Source organism: Conger conger, chromosome 5 (genome assembly GCF_963514075.1).
Source record: "Conger conger chromosome 5, fConCon1.1, whole genome shotgun sequence".
Lineage (NCBI taxonomy): Eukaryota > Metazoa > Chordata > Actinopteri > Anguilliformes > Congridae > Conger > Conger conger.
In genome coordinates, this window is record NC_083764.1 from 51,532,684 (window position 1) to 51,548,172 (window position 15,489).

Genomic DNA, 15,489 nt, shown 5'->3' on the forward strand with positions numbered 1-15,489 from the left:
AAGCCTACTAAACTGCAAGCTCAAAAAACATAAGTAGCTCTTTAGTCCATCTAGTGGAGAATATGGCTATTGACTGGTATAAATATTTTGCATTGTGCAGCGAGTATTTTATATAGTTTGCAGTGATAAGTTGATGGGACACATGATTTTGGAAGCTGGCAGAGAATTAATAGGGATATTGGGGGGTGGGGGGTAATCAGGAGGGGGGACTAAACAAGGCTGGCAGACCAGAGAGGTCTTGCTGGGATGTAATCCGTACAGTGGGGCAGTCCCCTTAGCAGCCTGGAATTCCATGTCTGTGTCATGTGTTTGTAGTTGTAGTTGTGAAATCCAAATTCAAGGACTGAATTGAATTTAAATATGAATGGACCCCCAACCCTGATACACAGTTTAAAATGGCATTTGTATAGAACTGTATTTGAAAGGTAGTCTATATTACATCTTCTGAAAGTACAGTTTATGTTCTAATTATGGTTACATCGTGCATTTTTTTCTGTTCCAAAAATTGAAACTTTTTGTAGATGGTTGCCATCGGTTGCAATCACATAACTATATAAGGACTATGATTGAAATCCCATCCATCCATCCATTATCTTAACCCGCTTATCCTGAACAGGGTCGCAGGGGGGCTGGAGCCTATCCCAGCATACTTCGGGCGAAAGGCAGGAATACACCCTGGACAGGTCGCCAGTCCATCACAGGGCACACACACCATTCACTCACACACTCATACCTATGGGCAATTTAGACTCTTCAATCAGCCTAACCTGCATGTCTTTGGACTGTGGGAGGAAACCGGAGTACCCGGAGGAAACCCACGCAGACACGGGGAGAACATGCAAACTCCGCACAGAGAGGCCCCGGCCGACGGGGATTCGAACCCAGGACCTCCTTGCTGTGAGGCGATGATTGAAATCCCATCCATCCATCCATCCATTATCTGAACCCGCTTATCCTGAACAGGGTCGCAGGGGGCTGGAGCCTATCCCAGCATACTTTGGGCGAAAGGCAGGAATACACCCTGGACAGGTCGCCAGTCCATCACAGGGCACACACACCATTCACTCACACACTCATACCTATGGGCAATTTAGACTCTTCAATCAGCCTAACCTGCATGTCTTTGGACTGTGGGAGGAAACCGGAGTACCCGGAGGAAACCCACGCAGACACGGGGAGAACATGCAAACTCCGCACAGAGAGGCCCGGGCCGACGGGGATTCGAACCCAGGACCTCCTTGCTGTGAGGCGATGATTGAAATCCCATCCATCCATCCATCCATCCATTATCTGAACCCGCTTATCCTGAACAGGGTCGCAGGGGGCTGGAGCCTATCCCAGCATACATTGGGCGAAAGGCAGGAATACACCCTGGACAGGTCGCCAGTCCATCGCAGGGCACACACACCATTCACTCACACACTCATACCTATGGGCAATTTAGACTCTCCAATCAGCCAAACCTGCATGTCTTTGGACTGTGGGAGGAAACCAGAGTACCCGGAGGAAACCCACGCAGACACGGGGAGAACATGCAAACTCCGCAAAGAGAGGCCCCGGCCGACGGGGATTCGAACCCAGGACCTCCTTGCTGTGAGGCGATGATTGAAATAACGAATAGCCCAATTTACTTTCCTTCCCTTAGTGACGCCTGGAAGATAAGGAGAGTTCCATGGGGATCCAGAATCCGGCAGTGGATTGGTTGGCATGTTCTTCTGCGCATGTTCAGTGCATCCGCAAAATCCAGCGACAGATGCACCAGCGGAGTTCCTGTTTTGTTTTGAATCTGGCGGTGGTTACGTCGTATTTACTAACACTGGTAAACTGTTTTAAGATTTTCCAACTATTGCTATAGTTTGCAAATAAATTATGGTAGCTGAATCGGAGAAAATCGCTAAAGTTCACTATTCAGCTTGCCACGTATAGCAGGCTACAACTAGCATACACTAACTAGCTATGCCTATCACACATCAGGTTGGATACTGTAACATTAGAAGTTTAGTAGTTGACCAAATGTGGTTTTATTTGATCCTGTTATCAGGGGCACCATGGATTTTAGACGGTTCGGGGGCAGCTTGGAATGCAGTTTTATAGACTTCTTTGGAACGGACACAAGGGAAACCTTGTCTCAAGCAATACGGCGTTCAACAGAGGACACGGCTGCAGCTGCTGAATCCGAAACGGAGGCAAATGTGCTGTTTGGAACCATTAGAGGAAGCGTTGTCGGATTACGTTACTATACTGGGGTTGTAAGCAAACGTTTCTTATAACGTAGCAAACTAGCTTATAGTGTCTATATGGCGTGTATATATATTAAGTTTGCACGTTGTGAATTATATAACTGTAACACACTTGTTCCTGGGAGTAGATAATATTAACGTTCACTTATGTATATAAAGTGGGTCAAAGTATTGATTTGCTAACTATTTAGGTGCATCTGTTGACACCTCGTTTCACTAGCTGTGGGTTTCCTTCTGAATGTTGGCGCAGGTTAACAAAGGAGAGATGGTGTCGCTGGTCAGGGAACCTCACAACCCCTATGATAAAAACGCAGTTATGGTTGCCAATGTGTACGGGAGCCAGGTCGGGCACATCAAACGCCAGCTCGCTGCGCCAATGGCCAACATAATGGACAACAATTTGGCCAAAGTTGAAGGGTCAGTGTCAGTTAAAAACTATTATACTGAAACCGGTCTGTGAATGAGGTGAATGTATACTCTTTTAATGGATTGCGCACATTTCGTGCATATTAATGGTTGATACTAATACAAACACGTAGTTTAATTAACCGTGTGCGCAAAAGAAAAGAAAAAATCGTGCTTCCTGATGTCTACAGGGTTGTTCCTTTCGGTGTGAACAATGCTTTCACCATGCCTGTCAACCTCTCCTTCTGGGGGAAGGATGACAACAAAACTGCAGTAACGAATGAACTGAAGAGACACGGATTCCAACTTGACAAAGAATCAAAAGGTATGCCTGGAATAAAGTATTGTCCCCCCGTATAAAAGTAATAGCATTAACACAATACAAATACTTTGGGATGATGAATTACTTAAACGTGCATGAAGCAGATTTGTAAAAAAAAAGGAAAAGCACAGTGTAAAAAGATGGCAATTTCAGATTACTCTGCAAGCGGATGCACAAACATAACAATACTGTATGAATATTTTGAAGCATGTGGTATTATGGTGAGATGCATAACAGGAATTATTTATATAAAGAGCAGAAATGTATGAATGGTATATCTCCAGAGATGGGCTTTCACCAGCTATCCTGAGATAATATGATAATGAGATCCATAGAACAATGAAATAAATTAGACCGCGGTTTAGGATGACCGTTTCTGCTTGTAACTCCCTTCATGATTTTTGATGAGAATTGGATAAGATTTAGGTTTGCACTTCTTTTTGTGACAGGTGGATCACAAGGCGTGACACCAGGTGTGACACCAGGTCGCACTCTAGACCAATGGCTTGTATCTTCTAAACGGCTGATGGCAGTACCACTAACACCTGAACAGGTATTGTAATTTAAAGCATTTCAAACATCAAAATATGTCCACTGTTGTGTCGTGTATGGGGAACCCTATAGCCTAGTGGCTAAGGTGCTGGAACGTTGGTGGTTCAATCCCCAGTGTAGCCACAATATGATCAGTGCAGCTTTTGGGCCCTTCTGCATGGCCCTTAACCCAACATTGCACCAGGGTCAGCTAAATAACTGTAATTGTAAATGTAATGTAATCTGTTGCCTAATCATGACATATCTTTTTAATGATGTGTAGGTGCAGTCTAAAGTGTGACGGATGTTGCCTTGTCAACAGGAACCTCAGTTTTAATGGAATTATTTTGATATGGTTCAATGACTGTTTAAGAAAACACACAAAATGAATGCAGGCTTTGTGAGTTCTCCTCATAGTCATTTAAATCCTGATTTAAATGATTGCATTTTGTAGAAAATAATGTTTTGATCTGTTGGATGGATTTTTACATTTCTAAAATTTCAATTGGAGGCTAGCATATGGTGCATATAACAAGGGATTTTGACTTGCGTGGTAAACTGCACTTGCTTCTGATATAAGAAGGGAGACTCAGTAAGCTCTACTCCAGTTGGTTTAGATTGCTTTTTATTTTCGCCACTCCTTTAAATCAGCGTTCTCTCCTGTGCTCCATTGGCTACCTGTCTCTTAGCTGAAGAATGCATTTGACAAGCTGTTTGATGACCTGATGGAGGACAAGACCCGTGAGATGGAGGCAGGAGAGGTGATTTGATGCATAAATTCACATAAACACCTGTACTTCCAGGTGTCACGGAGGGCCAGTGATGGGAATGTGAGGTTTCATGAAACCAGAAATAGGTTGTGCGAACACATTCCTGCAGATGTGAACCAAAGATTGTGTTTTGTGGTGGAGAACAAGTTATTTGGAATATCAAAACATGTGGTAACTATTTGACTGCTCATTTGTAGCACAAGACATCACCAGACAGGGTTTCAGGATACCTTACTTTTTTATTGATGTATAGATTGTGAGCTGAGAATTACATGGTTCTCTCTGCATTCTGAGAGTGAATGGACTTTAAAATGTAGTATTTTCGTACTTTAAAACAGTATTTTTGTATCTTCACATTTATAAAAGAATAAAAAAAAGATTAATTATTATGAATTATCGTAATTCTCAGCTCACAAGATGTGGGTGTATTTGTAATAAAAATTCTAGATTTGTATTTAGAGTCAAATCAAAAAGACATTGTGAGATATATTGCTTTGAAATATAATACAGTATGTATGCTGTAATTGTTTTAGGCTGTGTGCACACCACTGCTCCCACATCAGAAGCAGGCTTTGGCCTGGATGGTCACAAGGGAGAACAACAATGATTTGCCTCCATTTTGGGTGGAGAAGAATGGCCTTTATTTCAACGTTCTCACCAACTTTGCTGTACCAGAGAGGCCGGAGAGTGTCCTCGGAGGGATCCTGGCCGATGACATGGGACTGGTAAGTGCCATGCCAACCAAACCTGGCCTTCTTGCTAGAAATCCAACTGTTGCTGGTGATTTGAATTATACAACAGGAAACAGATCAACTTGGAAACATCTATTCACATTGTCTCATAATGAGAAATCAGATTTGTGAACTCCTTTGAGTTAGGCTTATACTCATTTATTAAATCAGTTGAAATATAAACCCTTAGTCACACACCTTTTTGTGTTAGTTAAAAAGTAACAAGTTCAGATTCAAATTAAATATGTGTCGTACTACATCCTTTAATGCACTGTGCATTTTGACACCCTTATCCCCACGTCTGTTTTATTTGCATTTAGCATTTCATGCATTTCAGTCACTGAAGTTGTGATGCCTCTGGCATAAAATTAACAATTTCTCTTCCAGGGAAAAACCCTCACCACTATTGCACTCATTCTGACCAACTTTCACAATGGGAAACCGATGCCTCTGGTGAAGATGGTAAGTATGCACGAGCAGACAACTCTGTAAACGCCTTCTAGCACCACTCTCCCTGAATGAGTCGAACCTTTGTGCCTTTGAGCTCAAAGCTGAATTGTGCACTGCTGAACTGAAGTCAATGACAGCCCTAAAAATGCATTTGGCCATTCCCAACATGGAGGAAAAGGAGAAAAACTGAACTGGAGTGGAGTGTTGGAACTGGAGACTGAATAGTTTGTCTTTCGTTAGCAGAGTGCACCACCTGTTCCGGGAACTGCGGCTACCAAGAGAAAATGCACGGCACTGAAAGGTGTGCCGCCCATCTGAATATTTGCATTTAATTTACAAGAATGAATGTAATTCATAAAGGCTTATAAGCAGTGCTTATTTGAGCTCTCTCTTTGTTTTTGACCTGCTGTAGAGAACAATGGAAAAGGGAGTGATGAATTAACAGTGGAAGAAGAAGAAGCTACTCCTTCTTGTTCAAAAAGGTGGAGGTTTATGGAATGTCCAATAGCAAAAACACTCAGTAATAAATCTGTGATGTCTCTTTCATCTCATAATACTTGAGTACGTCTGTACTTACTGTATAGCAGTGTGATGAACCCCTGTCAAGAAGTTTTTTTGATGCCAGTTTTCTAATCAAAGAAAATGCAATACAGGTCAGATTTTTGTTGTGGATATAAATCATGTGTGAACATTCTTCAAAGGCAACACGAAGACCCCGGTGTAATTGTCATCGACTCCGATTCAGCTGATTCAGGAGTGGGTGTAGCACCATTGAAGAAAGGTATGAATGGGTGGATATGAAATTGTTTGCAGTGATGGATAGTGATGGTCCCTAGTTTTGGTATGTGGAATTTATTATTTTTTGCTCTGGCTTTCTTTCAGCAAAAACAAAAGCAAAATCAGACTGTCCATCTGGCAAAAAGAAAGGTAAGTCCATCATTTTCTGAGATGCGTTTCACTTTTTGTACCTAATTAATTGTTTTTTAGATTAGATAGGTTGTGCATCATCAAAACTGTCCAATTCAACTTGATTTGGTGAAACAACATTGAACCTTTTCCATAATTTAATGACGTTAATTTTTTGACGTGTATCTGATCTGAGTTAAAAAATAATTTATTAATTATCATAATTTTTTTCAAATTGGGTAGTAGGTGTTTTAATAAATACAAGGAAACCTGTGTTTTATCTAGTTTTTTGGAAATTTCATCTTTGGACATACAGTCTGAAGAACATGGGCATTGGATTAAATCAACATTGTGTCCTCCTTATCAGAAGTAAAATCAAAAGGTTTCTTTTCCCTCAAGCACTATTAAGCAAGTTAATCTTGGCTCTTGTTTAAATTGTCAACTTTTTATGGAAATAATTAAAAAACTAAAAGTTGAATTGTTAGAGTGCAGCTGCGTAGCATTCTATATTTCCCCCCATAATGCCCCTTCAGCTCCAGTGGGTAACACTGGGTTCTGTGTGGCTCCAGGTCCGATTGTAATGATGGAGGACATGGACTTTGCTGCTGCTTTGGGTGGGGGTGTGCTGGAAAAAAGTTTTCATAAGAAGAAAGCCCAGAAGAAGAGTCAGGGTATGTCACTGACATATAATAATGTGTACTACTGCCAATATATGTAAAATATGACCTGCGTATATATTTTGCATACATTATATCTTTGCTTATTTATTAGATTATCTTTATTAATTCAGAATAAGTAGTGGCATAGTGTTTCTAAATGAACTGCGTGATAGATCTGGGAGATTAACCTAGTGGAAGATTATCTGTGAGATTAACCCACTGTCTGCCTTGGCACAGGTTGATACGCAGAGCAAAGGGATTTATGCCTTTCTGTGTTTCGCAGGAGTCAGCAAGATGCCTTCAAAACCCGCTGACAGCAAAGGAGCCAGGGCAACCTTGGTCATCTGCCCACTCTCAGTCCTCAGCAACTGGCTGGTGTGTGAGGCTTTGAGCCTGTTATCATGCCCTGTTCTGCTGGATCCTAGGCCTATCAATGTCACTATTTTCCCTGTCCGTTCATTTGCTGGGCATAGTCGTATCTTGTACAGTTGGTAGATGTTGTTTCTGGATCACCCCATATCATTTTATCACTAGGTGATTTGTGGCACTGTGTTGATCAAGCCTTTTAAATGTTCTATATGGTGGGAAATGACACTTCCCTTGTTATTTGGATTATAAAGGAGTTGAAGGTGTTTAACACTGAAAGTATTAAAACGCAGTCCCCAAATAAATCTAGGCAATCCCTATGAAGAAAATGCATTTAAATGAGCCGTTTGAACTTCTGTCTGAACAAATCCAAATGCTCGGCACAGATGCCGTTCAGTTTGTTGGAGCTAGCCGGCCAATCAGAACAGAGGCTCATTGATATCAATGAGCCTTAAAGACAGTCACGAAAACAGCCTGATCTTGGTAAAGCTTATGAGAGGCACTCGAGAATGGACATGTGAAACTGCATAGAGATTTCTTTCTTTTTTTTTCATTGAAACCACACAAACTTCTTCTTCTGGATATCAGGACCTAAAATAAAACACCAGAAATGTGTACAATATGGGACCTTTGACAGCCTTGCTTTGTCATTGATTCTTTTTCAGGATCAGTTTGAGCAACATGTCCGTGCAGATGTGGAGCTGAACGTGTACTTGTACTACGGTGCAGAACGTAACCGGAATGTCAAGTTCCTGGCCCAGCAGGACGTGGTGCTTACCACGTACAACGTACTGTCTGCAGACTGTGCGGCAAGTGGACCCGATTTCTGTTGTTCCCGTACAACTGGTTTTCGTTGATGAAAATGATAACGTAATCTTGACATTTTTTTTACTGTAATAACTCTGAACTTACACTTGGCCCTATAGATAACCACAGATAAATGACTTTAAGTTTACCTACCAATTTACCTACCTTTACCTATCAATATTTTTTGAATTTGAACAAAGGTTAAAAAAAAATGTTTCATTTATATATGACAGATAATCAGGCAGATAATCACAGATAATCAGACACTTTGCCTGGGTTTTGTCTCAGAACTAATTGAAGTTGATAATTGTTTTTTGTTGAAACCCATTAGCTCTATTGAACCACTCTGCTTGGGTTCATATGTAATTACAATGCAGTAATTTTCTGTAGAGTTTCAGTTTTCTAATAGTGCACCTATTAGAAAACTGCTGAATACGTTTATTAAATGCATACAAACATGGACTGTGAAATCTGAACAGTGCATAACAATTGCATTAATTAAGTACAGCACATAAAATACTGCTCTTAACAGTAAGCTTCATTATAGAGGTGTTGGATCTGCATCTCATCCTTCCTCTTGTCACCTGCACCCTCAGGGTAAGAAGTGCAGCCCTTTGCATGAGGTTAAATGGCTGAGAGTGGTGTTGGATGAGGGACACGTCGTTCGGAATCCCAACGCACAACAGAGCAAGGCTGTGCTGAACTTGACAGCAGAGAGGAGATGGATTTTATCAGGTGAGAATGCTCCCAGTGCGTGGATGTGGCTTGCCTTGCTTTTCCTAACTTCTGCTTTGATGTTCAAGCTTCCATATTTTCACATTTCAGATCAACAAAGATCGCATATCGTCTCAGGAGTTATGTTGTCTCTTAGTTGCACAACAACTTCATGCTTTCATAATCTGTACTCTGTTGTACCGATTTAATTCAGACAGCAGGTGGCGTCTGGGAAGTTCAGTTTCAGTAGCTGTAACTTGCTTCTTTTCAATAGGCACTCCGATCCAGAACTCCCTGAAAGACCTGTGGATGCTCATCTCCTTCCTGAAGATGAAGCCTTTCGACGTGAGGGAGTGGTGGAACCGGATCATCGAGCGGCCCGTCACCCTGGGCGACAGCAAAGGGCTTAGGTAAGTGTTTGGAGACCAGCAGCGGGTCTTCACCGTGTCACCATTTACCTGAAGCCCAAATTACAAAATGAGGGGTAGTGCATTCAGTTTTTTTGTGAAGGCTAAAATATTTCAGCAAAATTATGTATGTTTTCATAGACTGTCTGTATAATCGCATCCGAACCAGTGTGCCGTGAAAGCTTGCCTTGCAAGAAGGAGGCTCTGGGTTCGAATCCCAGCTGGCAAACTCCTGTTTGCATGTTCTCCCTGTGTTCTCCTGGGTTTACTCCGGGTACTCTGCATGCATGTTAGGTTAGATATGTTAGGTTGGTATGTTAGGTATGTCAGGTTAGGTACGCTCCTGCCATTGCCCTTGACCAAGGCACTCGCCTCAGAAATGGAGTTGGTCTCTGGGCGCTGCACTGTGGCTGCCCACTGCTCTTAAGTAACTAGGATGTGTCAAATGCAGAGGTGAAGTTACGCCAGGATTTTCAGTAAAGTGTCTATCTACCTCATTCTATCAGCCACCTGCAGACTCTGATTAAGGGGATCACCCTGAGGCGGACCAAAAGCAGCAAAGTGGCAGGACGCGCAGTGGTGCAGCTGCCAGAGAGGAGGGTGTTTGTGCAGAAGGTGACCCTGTCCGAGGAGGAGAGGCTGGACTACGAGACGGTCAAGAGGGAGGGCAGAGATGCCATAAGCAGGTAGGGGGGAATCTCGCTCTCAGGTCAGCTCTCAGATAGGCCTCTCAGCCATTCCTACAGCTTTATTGCTACTTTTGTGTGTCTCATTGGATCAATTGTCAAGTTCTTATCTTTGTGGTCATTCCTAGCACTTGTAACCATACTTCCCTCTAAGGACTTTCAGCGCACTTGTCCCTGGTTATGGGTATGGACTTCGTTGGAAGTGGCTCTGGATAAGAGCGTCTGCCAGATGGCTGTAATGTAATGTAATTCCAGAAAATGGAAACGTGGATCATTCTTCACTTTGGGTCCTGCCACATTCCCCCTGTTGCAGGTATTTTAGAGAGGGGACAGTCTTGACGAACTACGCGGATGTGCTGGCCATCCTCGTCAGGCTGAGACAGTTCTGCTGCCACCCACGCCTTCTGGGGAGCTCCACCAGCGCAGCAGGTTCAGCAGGTGAGAGTGGACCAAGACAAATCTGTAACAAACATTGTTATGGACTCTGGGTTGATCTGTGAGTTAGGTTAACCCAGAATAAAACGTTGTGGTTTGACACAGTTAATGTAGTGTAGAAGGCCTAATTCATGCATGCTTGGTTCATCGAAGCAAACCTTCTCCAGACTTAGGTTTTCAAGTACTTTATGATGGACATACTGTGTCGAATGGAAATTATAAGGTGAACTACAGATCATTTTCAGAGTAATCTCTGCTGCTATTAAAATGTACGGTGATTGCAGATTGTGTGGGAGTTATACGATCATTGCATTTTCAAAAATACATACAGTGTACAGTTCCCTTGATTATAATATTCATCTGTGTGAGGCTCACTTTGGTCCGTTTCAATTTAAAGTCCCCCCGTTCGGTCTACTCACTGCACCAGAACTGAAAGCAGCTTAAATGCAGTTTGGGTGCAGAAACCGGCCTTCTGTAACTGCCTCCCGCCCTTTTAAAAAGCAGATACGTCCACGCCCAGTGGGCTGAGGGAGCGCCTGATCAATAAAATGACCTTGGTCCTGAGCTCCGGTTCAGACGAGGAGTGCGCTGTCTGCCTGGACTCTCTCCGACAGCCAGTCATCACCTACTGCGCCCATGTCTACTGCAAACCCTGCATCTGTGAGGTCATACGCTCCGAACAGGTCCGCAACCTTTCACATATTCTTTCTGCAGGCATATTCGTGTTTTTACATGTATGCTGCATATACGTGTCTAACTTGATTTCAATGGTATATGCGCAAACACTGGTTAATAAACGTAATTTTTCGCATTTGTTTATTTGTGCTTCTCTATACTTCTCAGTTGTTGTTTAATGCTAATTGTCTAGGCTAGCAGATGCACATTTTTGCATTCTAACTTTCTAACTAAACCATTCTATTGACTGTGAAATGGGTGTAGAGAAGTCAAACCTAAATTAAAATGACTTGTAATGACTGGACTGATATTTGAAAACTGGTGGTTCACAGGAGAATGCCAAGTGCCCACTCTGCAGGGCACAGATCCGCACCAAGGAACTTGTGGAATATCCTGGGGAGGTTGCGGAGTCAGCATCCAATGAGGACAAGGACACATGGAAGTCCAGTTCAAAGGTGAGATGACGGCAGTGGTTCCCACACTCCTGTAGAATGTCCTTTTATTTAGGAAAACAATGAGGACAGTTCTTAGTCTATGGGGACACCTAGAGACGTCCTGTCACATGTCTCAAGTAACATGCTCACAATAGGCCTATGGGCCTGAGAAATGATATGCAAAATTGTTGGAAAAAGCTTTTTGACTGTTTAATGGCATGGATACATGTTACATCTGAAGTGTTTAATACCCTGTCATATTTACATCCACTAATTTGGATGGTTATGATAACATAACATAACATAATGGCGAGAACAGGCCATTCAGCCCAACAATGCTCGCCTTTTCCTACGGATAAGTGTACCCACTGCCTAGTTTGCCTATAAGCTAAAAAATATAGTAGTAATCATAATAGTAGCTAAATAGTATCTACCACATTATGTTAGTCAACAATAATCAGCACATGCATCTCTATACATGGGAATGGGACCAGAGAAAATTACGGACTCCGACATATACTTTGCGAGCTTACAAACAATTTAGCAATAATAGCAGGTTTTTCCGATTAGGTTTGTGGTAAATTGCAGCACCGGGGTCCCTGCTGTTGTTTTCTTTGGGGATCCAGGCCAGCAGAAAGCAGGAAAATGTCTGTCCTGGTAATTTCTTAACCTCTAAAGCTTTCTAAGGACACTTTTGTCTCCGTGTCTGTGTGCTGAGGTGGACGCCCTGATGAGCAACCTGCTAAGACTTCGGCAAGAGGATCCGAGCATTAAGAGTCTGGTGGTGTCTCAGTTCACCAAGTTTCTGTCGCTGCTGGAAGTCCCTCTGAGGTGAGAATTATACATAATGTTCTTTCAGTCTGATGTCATTGACTGAAAACTGTGTGCTGTTACTGATGCACTTGCTCACACAGTCATACTTTCTTGTGGCGTGTGTTATCATGTCCATTCATGTTCACTTCCTTCCTTGCTTTCTCTCTGTGTTAGGTCAGCCAACTGTTTTTATAAATTTCACAATTAGCCACATGTATAATTCATCACTTGACTGTGCTGTTTTAGTACCTATGGGGACTACAGGAAGAAAACAATTGACATACAATTCCCTGCATGTCACATGACGGGGACAATTTGCTGTGACACAAGAGTGCTATATATAGCAAGGAAAATGGCAGAAGGGAAAAAAATACAGGGAGCCGGTAATCTGAGATTTATGTGATGAAAAGTGAACGTGAACTATCAAAGCATCCTTACTCTCCAATCCCCTACCGGGGGACATTGGCTCATTGGCTCAGGCAATAAGAGTGGTTGCTTGGCAGTCGAAGGGTTGCCCCCGCCCGGGCTGTGTTGAAGTGTCCCTGAGCAAGGCACCTAACCCCTAAATGCTCCTGACGAGCTGGTTGGTGTGTGAGTGTGTGTATGAATGTGTGAATGAGAAGCATCAATTGTACAGCACTTTGGATAAAGGTGCTAAATAAATGCCAACCATTTACCTGGGCTCTGTCTCTCCTTCCTTTCCTCCCCCTCTTACGTAGGGAGCAGGGGTTTTCTTTCACACGTCTGGATGGCTCCATGAGCCAGAGGAGCAGAGCCAAGGCTATCCAGGACTTCCAGGACACTGCCCAGGGATGTCCCACCATCATGCTGCTGTCGCTCAAGGCTGGGGGGGTTGGGCTAAACCTGACAGCTGCCTCCAGAGTCTTTCTTATGGACCCGGTGAGTCTCCGGCACCATCAGACATGAACTGTGCCTCACTGTGTGTGTTTGTGTGTGTTTGTGTGTGTGTGTGTGTGTGTGTGTGTGTGTGTGTGTGTGTGTGTGTGCGTGTGTGCGTGTGCGTATGCGTATGTGTGTGTCATGATGACAAAGAACAGCCATAATATCAGGATCTCCCTCAAGGCATTCTCAACTGCTGGACACCATCTGGCTCTTGTGTTCTTGCCTTGTGTAGTTGCTCTTGCTCCCTGGAATATGCAGGGTCATTCTATTGCTTTTCGCATTTTGTTCAGCATAAAGTATAGATCATTACTCATGTTTATTTTTCAGTCTTTTTTGTTCATCTTTTTGAAGCAACTTATAGTTCATTAGACTTAGCAGGAGACAACCCTTGAGCAATGTTGGGTTAAGGGCCTTGCTCAAGGGCACGACAGCTGTGTGCATCTTGTTGTGGCTACACCGGGGATCGAACCATTGACATTGGGGGTCCCAGTAATCTACCTTATTATTGTTGCATGTAGGCTCCATCCTTGCGGTTTGGTAACTTGAGTATTATTTCTCAGTATCGGCTTGCTGCAGGATTTCTTGAAGTAGCATGCGAAAGCTAGGCATGCTCATTTGCTTTGTATATATTGAATACCTGTCTCTCTGTCTAGGCTTGGAACCCTGCAGCGGAGGATCAGTGTGTGGACAGATGCCACAGACTCGGCCAGAAGAAGGACGTGGTTATTACCAAGGTGAGCATTTCTACGGAATATCTGTTTTCATTAGAGTATAAGTAACGTGGTACGACAATCAAAATGGCGGCATCAATTTTTACTGTGCATAGTAAAGGTCAGGTTCACTTCTGTTCATTTGGATATTAATTGTAAAAGGCTTTTTGACAAGGGGTGCCCAAATTTTTGCACACTACTGTATACAAGGTGCTCCATGAGTCTTGCATCAAATGTATTAATTTCTTTTGAAACCATCAGTGTAATTAGAACTATAGGAAACCAAACATGAGCATCACATATCAAGTAGCTGACAGACCGCTGACCAGGAGGATATAGTTTGTTGGCATGAGGAGAGTGGAATTCTTCTGTTGTCTTTGTGCAAGGCCCAGAAGCAAAAACAATTTCCTTTTTTCCTGAGGAATGCATCCCTTTCATATCATATTTTTACATTTACTGCCATCAGCAGCAGCTTTGTGGACCCCATGCAGAGGTGGGAAAATACAAGGGCTCATTCCAATTGCTTACGTTTCTCTTTTTTCTTTTATTTGCTTCTAACCCGCAAATCGATCGGGGTCTGGTATTATTTCCAACCCCTTTCCTTTCCTCCAGTTCATTGTGAAGGACTCTGTCGAGGAGAGCATGGTTAAAAGTCAGAAGAGGAAAAAGGAGCTTGTGGAGAAGGCCTTTGGGGGGAAGAAAGCCCAGGACCGTAAACAGTCACGAATCGAGGAGATTCGAGCTCTGATGGAGTTGTAGGTATCCTGGCGTTCAAGTTTGTCTCCCATTTTCTTTCAGTATTATGCAGTATGTCTCATTTAACTACACCTGTGGAAGGTTTTGCATGGTCAAAATGCCTCCAAAGTTTCTTGCTACCCAATACCAAATTTCTTTTTCTTTTTTTACCTACTTTGTAAGGAATTGAAATTTACGAGTGTTATATTGTACTTGTACCAATGACTTTTCATGCCTCTAAAAGAATACCACAACCCCCAAGTTTATTTTTATTTCTTTCATCAGAAGCACTTCACTATATGTCCAGCACACATGCCCTAGAGTGAATGTCCATATATTTGAAGGCAAAAAGGAGCAAATTACTCTCCATTGACTGATAATACAGTGTTTAAACCACCTTCAGGGTATTTACTGAAGTACTGCCAAATTGCAGTTTCATTGTTTTTGAATATTCGGATGGTAAATTTCAGTTGAGCTGTAGGCACTAACACATGATGTATTGCAGAAATGTCTTTTTTTAGATCGGGTTTTGTACCATAAACAAATGATGCAGATACTGTATGTGGAAAAATAGAAGTGCTAAAGTTTGAACTGACCGTTTGCTTGCAGTATCCTATCAAATAATTCAGGGCAAGTACATTTTGAGGAGAAAAATTGGTGGTCTGCTCAGTGGCTTATTCAGATTGGTCATAGATGTGCCCTAGGAGACTACTGCACCTTATTGCACACACAAACACAATAAAAAGTTTTGAATAGGTACAGCTACCACAAATACTCAGTTCTATCAAAG

The 15,489-nt window shown here is 42.6% G+C and overlaps 1 protein-coding gene across 3 annotated transcripts; it reads left to right on the forward strand.

The window, feature by feature from the left end:
• The first annotated feature begins 1,696 nt into the window (after positions 1–1,696).
• On the forward strand, positions 1,697–15,295 carry hltf (helicase-like transcription factor). Of its 3 annotated transcripts, none has more exons than XM_061243819.1 (25): positions 1,697–1,819; positions 2,042–2,249; positions 2,491–2,657; positions 2,837–2,970; positions 3,417–3,520; positions 4,188–4,259; positions 4,802–4,993; positions 5,387–5,461; positions 5,690–5,750; positions 5,862–5,931; positions 6,151–6,230; positions 6,332–6,376; positions 6,925–7,026; positions 7,298–7,389; positions 8,046–8,189; positions 8,784–8,922; positions 9,176–9,311; positions 9,815–9,994; positions 10,308–10,432; positions 10,931–11,112; positions 11,437–11,559; positions 12,257–12,369; positions 13,071–13,251; positions 13,908–13,988; positions 14,577–15,295. In XM_061243819.1, the coding sequence occupies exons 2-25, from the start codon at positions 2,049–2,051 to the stop codon at positions 14,721–14,723; spliced, it is 2,946 nt and encodes a 981-aa protein (XP_061099803.1). In that variant the 5' UTR covers positions 1,697–1,819; positions 2,042–2,048; the 3' UTR covers positions 14,724–15,295. The 3 variants fall into 3 exon arrangements, with proteins under 3 accessions (XP_061099803.1, XP_061099804.1, XP_061099805.1); XM_061243820.1 differs by having other exon boundaries at positions 10,934–11,112; XM_061243821.1 differs by having other exon boundaries at positions 5,693–5,750.
• The last annotated feature ends 194 nt before the right edge of the window (positions 15,296–15,489 follow it).